General features: G+C 42.1%; 1 protein-coding gene across 4 annotated transcripts; it reads right to left on the reverse strand.

Annotated features, from left to right (window-relative positions):
• Positions 1-4535: 4535 nt before the first annotated feature.
• LOC121989390 (transcription factor PCF5-like) lies at positions 4536-7145 on the reverse strand. Of its 4 annotated transcripts, none has more exons than XR_006114246.1 (3): positions 6759-7145; positions 4918-6644; positions 4536-4847 (listed from the first exon to the last, which is right to left on the reverse strand). XR_006114246.1 is itself a non-coding variant. In XM_042543412.1 (2 exons), exon 2 carries the CDS (start codon positions 6174-6176, stop codon positions 4971-4973), a length of 1206 nt encoding a protein of 401 aa, XP_042399346.1. In that variant the 5' UTR covers positions 6177-6663; positions 6759-7144; the 3' UTR covers positions 4536-4970. The 4 variants fall into 4 exon arrangements, 1 of the variants encoding a protein (XP_042399346.1); XR_006114245.1 differs by having other exon boundaries at positions 4918-6663; positions 6759-7144; XR_006114247.1 differs by having other exon boundaries at positions 4918-6611; positions 6759-7135.
• Between the last annotated feature and the right edge of the window lie 962 nt (positions 7146-8107).

Consider the following 8107-nt stretch of genomic DNA (forward strand, 5'->3'; position numbering starts at 1 on the left):
TGATAAATGTACAACCAAATGAACCACTATTTTGAAGAAAGAAGGTGGAAATATTCTCTCTAATTGACATAAAACTAAAATAACTCCTTCTTTAGTCTTCTGTAATTCTTCTTCTTATAGGGACTTTGCACACACTACCCTAAAATATTCATAGCAAATAATAAGTGGAGCAGTTACCTTTTTTTTTGACAACATACGATGAAGAGCGACTGGAAAGAATGATTCCATCATGATATGATAACCATGACTTTTCAAGTCCATAATCCTATAACGTCCAACATCTACAAACTTTGAAATATTAGATGATATACCATCAGGGACATGAATATCTTTTAATACTGAACAAAATATATTTTTTTTTTCAACTTTACACATAAAGTAATATATGTAGGTGGCAAATACTATCTACCATCTGATTGTGCCCGAGTCTATAATTATTTTATAATATCCAAAATCTTTAAATCTCTACATACGACATAATTATCTTTTTCTTGTTGGATCCCATCTAAAAGTGTTCCAACAATGTTGTTGCAAATATTTTTTCAAAATGCATAGTCCAAATTATGTCGGATCGAATTAAATTCCAAGTATGGTAAGCTCAAAAAATATGCTTTGTTTTCTCCACATTAGTTCAATTGACCCTATTTTTATTCTCACATTTGGTTTTGATGCGTTACCTTTACCAAAACCCACATTTTGTAAGGTCATTCATAGAATGCTAGATCCAGACAATAATGACAAATCTAACTCAGGTTGCTCTGGTTTGCTATAACTTGACATTGTTCAAATTTCTGAATTTGGTGGTAGAAAATGATGATGCCCTCTGAATGACCACTTTTGCCATGTTTTAGATACAATGCATCTATCTTATCAATACAAGTTGGACATACATTTTTGGCATATGTATTCCATCTAGACAAACATCCCAAACCCAGAAATTCATTGATTGTCTAAAGTAATGCATTCCGCATTTGAAGCATTTCTTTATTACAAACATCAATGTAGCAATCCCATTTTTCCACAAATCTTTCTATTCAGTCAATAAGGGATGTAAATATATATCGATATCATTTCCAGGTACTTTTGGACTTGGAATAAGGGTGGATAAAATAATAGAATGAGGCTTCGTGCATTCCCAATGTGACAAATTGCAAGGCATTAGGACAATAGGCTAAGTACTATGTGCAGTGCTTTGATTTTTAAATGGATTAAACTTGTCAGCGATGAGTCCCAAGTGTACATTTCTAGGATCAGACGTAACTTCACAATATTATTCATCAAATTCCTTCCATGCTCAATAATCAGTTGGATGTCTTAGATTTCCATCCAAAATGTGTTTTTGTTGAAATGCCACTGTATACTTTCAATGTCTTGGATGACATGAATAACTGTTACAATCTTGGTTTCAATGGAAAATATCAAAAAACTCTGGCTGGAATTTTAACCACAAGATGTTTGTTCCCACCTTTATATGACCTCCTAGATGATTTCTATAAAATTTTCTATCTTGGAAGGTTACACACATTGCAAATGTGTTCATTCTCACTTGCTCCCTAATAAATTATGCAATTATTTGTACAAGCCTGTATTTTTTTTATAATGAAGTCCTATACTAGAAATTAATTTCTTTGTTTCATAAAAATACTTAGGTGCTTGAGCTTCAGATGGAAGTACTCGACGAAAGAAGTTCAACAACATCGTAATTGACTTATCACTCCAATTTTTACTCACTTTCAATTGAAATAATTCAACAAGGAATGTTAGTTTAAAAAACTTTGTGCATTCGGTATATAATTATTATTTTCTTTCCTTTGTTATTAGTCAATAAAAATCTTTCATATTAGACTCCATCAATATATGACTCGTCGATGCACCAATGTATAATTTTCATTATTTGTAAATCCTTCATGCATTCCAAATACGTCATGCAACATTTCAATAAATCTAGACAAACTAAACACAAGTCAAGATTAAACTAAGTTCAACTTGAAAGGAAAAAAATAAGCTAAACTTGAATAATTATTCAATAATTTAATTCATTTTAGACTTAATTTGGTTTGAGTCAATTACTTTATCAAACAAGTTTGCACAAAATTTAATTCAACTTAACTCATTTATATGAGCAACTAAAATTTCATCCAACCTCTTCTTTAGAACTTGTATGAAAAATATAGCGAGATTAAAATTATTTTCCCCTATACTACATGGAAAGGAGAGCAAGATTCTTCTCTACATCTTCCACCATATATAACACCTTCATCTTCAGCAGTGGCTATAGATTACACCGAGATCTGGTGCAACCTCCTTGACGACACCCTGTTCATCTTCAAGTAGGAGCTCCTAAACAAGGTGACCAAAGGTGAATACGTTTATCCCTAATGCCCCCATCAACCCATCCTAGGACTAATACGGAGGAGATAAATCACGGGTAGCTACTAACTTTGGGAATAATGACTAGCACATAAGGAAGATATTTACCTCGGCTATGTCAAGATTCAAACCCCAGACCTAGGAGCCTCTAAAAAAATAATAATCTCAGTTATCCTCATTGACTATATCTGGGGATGATCGACCTGACCCCACGAAAGTTTTCCACCGGTCATTAGGGTAAATCAGAAAGTGCACGTGACGGTCAACTCAGAAATCCAACATCCTTTGATTACACCCCCTATTTAGAAGAATTTTTTTAAAAAATATATCGTAACTCGAGTTCAAACCACGAATAATCTCACTGTGGCACTATAGCCCAGGAACCCCTAAACAATTGTGGCAAAAAGACGAATACGCTCGCCCCCCAGTGCCTCCGCCAATCCGTCCCAAGGCCAACACGGAGGAGATAAATCACGAGCGGCTACTAGCCTTTAGAATAGTGACTAACACATAAGAGGGGTATTTAACTCGGCTTTGCCGAGATTCGAATCTCATACCTCATTATGACAACACCTTATATACTAACCACTAGAACCATTGAGGGGACTCAGGAGCCCCCTACTTTAATTTGTGCTGTCGAGTCCCACTCCTTCCATCAATTTCATCTGTCCAAATGAACACCCATGCAACACTGTAGACCAAGTCATGGAACCGATGGGCACTGTGGAAGGGCACACATAGCTCTTTTCTAGCGGATAGCTAGCTGTTGGTGCATGTGAACTAGTAGAGCAAAATATGGTGTTTGTTGTTTGTCCCCACCAAAAGAGGTTTCCTCTTCTTGGAATCCTCCCCTCTCCCCTCTCCCCTCTCCTTCTTCCATTGTAGTAAATAGAGCCTAAACATGATTGCTTGAAGTAAAGCCTCTCTCTCGCCGTGCAGAACATGCAGATGCCTTCCAGTGAAGCAACAATATTAGGTTGTCTGGAAGCCATGTGGCTGTGGGAACCCATATGTCCTTGTCATCATCTTCAAAAGAGAATGGAATAGCCTCTTAGATTCTGAAGGCAGATGCCTGTAATGCGAGTTGAGCTGGCCATAATTTGTAATGTAACAATCATCTTTCCTCTGCCCAATAGAAGACATTGATGTTAAAAAGTTTCTGCTATCTTCTGTCCTGTCACTGAGCATCAACTAACATGAAGACAACTAACTCAACTCGCTGTAAGTTTACTCGATCCTACAGAAACAGTCTACGTGTTGAGACAGAGGTGAAAGGATGGATATTCAGCAAAAGATAGACTGCTTGGTTCTGATAATTCAATCATAAAAGAAGATAAAAATAAAGTAGCTAGGCTACTTTAAAGTTCTTCCCACCAAAGCTGCAAAGCAGGAGAAGCTTGAAAAGCATAACTGAAATCAGAGACCCAGTGAAACCAACCAAATGAAAAACCAATCAGCTAAGGGAATTTCTGTCTCAACATAAAAAATATATATAACACAAAATCTTGCATACAAAAGATATATTTGGCTGAGGAGAAGAGGTTAAGGGAATTGCAGGCATTGCTAGTTCTTTTACACAAATACATGAGCAATAATGAAAAAGAAGCATTTCTTTTCTTTTAATCATCTATTTCTTTTACACAACACATGGGCAAAAACGAAAAGGAACATTTCTTTTCTTTTAATCATTAAAGGAACATTTTTTAAAGTGTCCAATAGGATCCCACCTCAAATCTTTTATCATAGATGCCTGTAAATTTCTGCGTATCCATCACTAGGATTAGTCACCTATCCCATCTAACGTCCATGGCTAAACAGAGCAGTGTAACAATTTTACTTATGTATTGACATCTTTTCATCAAAAAAATATAATTCTCAGAAAAAGATAGTTAAAAGATGTATGTCTAACTGTCTAAGCAAACTGATATAACAGTTTTACATCTTTGGAAAAAAAAAGCATGTGGTATGCTAGTTTTGAACAAAAATATATATAATAGATTTAAAAAAGATTAAAAAAAACTATATATTACATCCTTTTAATAATAAATTAAACTGATAATGATTGGAGAAGGATGCCCTTTTAACCGTAAAATTTTTTTTTGCCCATTGGCATCCGACCAAGTCAGCATCTATCTCCTTGTCAGCATGACAACGACATGCAGCGCTTATCTAAATCCGAACGGACATCTTTAGATTTTATTCCTGAAACCGTAAGAGAGACAACCGCAAATCTACGAAGACATTTCCAGATATAACACTTCACTTGTGCTCTCTTTTGGCAAAGCCAGAATCAAAACACAACTCACTCAAGAAACCACAATAAGCAATCTACACAACAGAAACAAAACACGCGAGCTGAAAATTAAACACGACAACACAAAAGAGTAGGTTTTTTAAGACTCATACAACAACGATAGAGAAGAAAATGACGGAGAGAAGAGAGGAACCTCCAAAATTGAAGCAATGGAATCCAGTCACTGTGAAGAAGAAGGTTAAAATCTCTTAATTAGAATAATAGGAAATGGTCGATCGAAATGAGGAATTTACCATGGAGGTGTGGAGATTGGTGATCGCGATTCCTCTTCTTACTGCTCTGTGTGTCAATTGCGAGAATTAGAGGAAGCAGAGGGCGGCGGCTTGTCTGCGACGCCGTCGTGCTCCTCTTCGCCCTGAAACCGCGCCGGGATCCGGAACCCTGAGAAGCCGGCACCGGGTGCAAATCCAATGGAGGACATCGACGGAGGTTGCATCTGGTGATGGGTGGCGGCATCGACAGGGCTGCCCCAGGCGCGGACAGTGGGGGCGTTGCTGGACTGAAGGGGTCCCCTCTGAGAAAAAAGTTGGGTTTGGCCGAACACAGAGTGCAGCGGCACGGCCAGTGGCGGCGGAAAGCTGAAAACATATCCAGGACCGCCGCCGCTCGTCTCCATCAGATTCCATGGAACAATGCGCTGGCTCTGTTCGGCCCAGCCGGCGGAGACTGCAGCGTCGAAGGCGAATTGGGCGGAGGGCGGGAAATGACTACTGTGGGTGGGCGGAGCTGAGCTCTGATGGAATTGGACGTGGTGATGGGCGGGTTCTGGATTGTGAAGAATCGGATCTTGGAAAGACTGGAGGGAGAGGCGGAGGTCCTTGATTTGACCGTCAGCTCGCGAAGGGAGATCCGAAGAGTAGGCTTGGAAGCCGATGGAAGGGCTAGAAGACGGCGAGGTGGCCGCGGGAGTTGCAGCTGTCGGGAAGAAGGATTTGATTGTGTCCGCAATGGAGTCAGTGTCCATGGATGGCGGCAGAAAACTGGCACTTACATTTTCTCCTCCACCGCCGTCCCTGGTGAAGTATAAAGCAGTAGCAGCGTCGACGGGGTGCTCAGTGCCGAGGGGCTGATCTGAAGATGTCTGGGGAAGGATATGCCGGTGAGAGGAGGCGGCGGCAACAGTAGCGGTTGGGATCCAGGGCGGCAGCTCGGCGAGCTCGTCGATGGCGGCCTTGGCGTTCTTGATGAGCCAATCGACGGCCTTGCTGGGGCGGTCGTAGCCGAGGCGGTCCTGCACGTCGTAGAACTGGATGGCCGTATGGGCGGAGAGGCGCACACGGCGGTCGCGGGGGCCCTTGGCGGTGCACACCTTGCTGTGGCGGTCCTTGCGTCCTGTGGAGCGCACAATATGGCCCCCGTGCACCTCCACGATTTCCCCCACCGCAGCACCCTTCTCCCTGCTTCCATACCTCGACGGCGTCTGCGGCAGCCGCGGCGGCTGGTGGCGGAGGAAGGAGAGCTGGCCGTAGCCGACGGCGTCACCCTCCCCCATCCGCTCAGGAAGGAGCGCATACTCGGAGGAGGAAGCCGTGGCAGCAGCTAAAGAAGAAGACGACCCCCAAAAAGAAGAACCTTGTTTATCGAAGTGGAATTGGTGGAGTTGGAAGCCGCCAAGCGACCTAGCAACTTCTTCTTCTTCTTCTTCTTTCTGGAATTCCTGTTGCTCTCCCGAATCTCCTCTTTCGCTTTCGTTTGCCTCTGCAGGAATTTGAAGATAAAGAGTTCTCCTCGGATCCAGATCCTTCTCCTCCTTCCCACCTCCCTCTTCCAGTTTCTGATTATCTTACCAACCAATGTTACTGAACTTGCGCTGTGTTTGTTGCCTAATTAGCGCGTAACTCCTCTCCTCTTGCTGGTGGTGCTGATGCTTGGCCTCGTCTTGCTCCTCCTGCTTCCAAATTCTTTGGCCATCCAAGGCACATGCTTCCTTCACCAAAAACCACCACCTCAGCTCTAAAACCTTAAACCACCACCATCCACTTCAGAATAAATAAATAAATAAATAAATAAATATACTATAATCAATCAATTAATCAAACAACATAAGAGCACCAAAGCAAAGCGCTTCTCACACCTGGTTTCTCTATTAGGCAAGGCGAAGAGCACAGGTGAGAGCGAGAGAGAGACGGATTAGATCTCGGTCATCACAATGTAGTATCCAAGAAGAGGAGAAAATCAAAGCACAGGAGCTGTGCAACGGCCTCCAGGGTACATGGAAGAGGACTGGAAGGGGAAAGGGAGGGTTTATGTTTTAGTTGGAACTTGGAAGAGAAGGACGGATGAACGATGCTCGAGTGTGGGCCTGAGCCTATTGTTTGAAAGAAGAACCCAAGCTGTCGATGCCAGTCTTGGACAGAGAGAGAGAGAGGTGAAGGGAGGCAGACAAGCGTCAGATCGATCCTGATGATCTCACACTCCATCCCAAAAGCAGACCCCAAACCAAATGCCCGTCTCCCTCCGTCGTTCTTATATTTACTGAATCTTTACACCTTTTTGAGTTTTCACCGGCTTCGCCAAAAGACAAGCCACCTTTTTTCCCCCATGCCTCGGACTAATCTCCTTGTCCATGAAATTTACCTGCATGCAAAGTGTAACTCGGCGAGCAATTATCTTCTGCCTTCTTACGCCACAACATGCCAACTTGGATTCAGATCCCTCCTGCTTTCCATCATTCAAACCAAGTAGAGAAAGTTATAATTGTTGACGACAAAGACAGCACGCCATTCGGACAAGATGATGGAGATGATGACTGCTACATTACTATACGTGTTATATTCATATCACATCGTTGTTGATAAATATTGTTATATTTATGGGTCGATGGTGGAGGTTCAGTACTGAAGGCAGTGACTAATGGAGATCGATGGGGTTGTCTCCCTTTTCGACAGCTCATTGTGGGTTTGAAAAAACTAGGATGTTGTCTGTAGGACATTGAGATAGGTTCTCGCACAATCGGCTGCCACCACATTCCCTTCCCTATGAGTGACCAAGCTGATTTAGTACAAGGGGACCCCTAGGGTACTCCTACAGCAGCACGTTGCAAGGGTCACACAGCACATGTGTCGTCCTCCTATCGGTTATCCGAGACCCGTCATTGTTAGCGAGGCGCTTGTTGATAGATATGAAGGATATCTCAGTAGTTGACAATTAATCTGGTGTGCATCTAGATTGCGCGATCCTCCACTTCTTTGATTTCCTAGCTAAGCAAAGTGGTGTAATGTAACAGAGATGACTTTACCACGTGATAGGGTCCCTAACGGGATCGACAAGGTTAACACAACACGGCCCTCTCTAGGACTCAGTCAACATAATTCTCTCCGATCCAAGATGACACTTGAGTCTAATTAGTCGATTTGGACCTGAACTCGAATCATTTTCGTCGGCTCCGACCAAGTCCAACCCAAATTAATCTGAGTCACATCT

The sequence above is a fragment of the Zingiber officinale genome, chromosome 6B (assembly GCF_018446385.1).
Source record: "Zingiber officinale cultivar Zhangliang chromosome 6B, Zo_v1.1, whole genome shotgun sequence".
NCBI lineage: Eukaryota > Viridiplantae > Streptophyta > Magnoliopsida > Zingiberales > Zingiberaceae > Zingiber > Zingiber officinale.

What these genes read in the sequence shown, in the direction of transcription:
- LOC121989390 (XM_042543412.1), bottom strand. Translation starts at nt 6,176, where the DNA reads ATGGGGGAGGGTGACGCCGTCGGCTACGGCCAGCTCTCCTTCCTCCGC.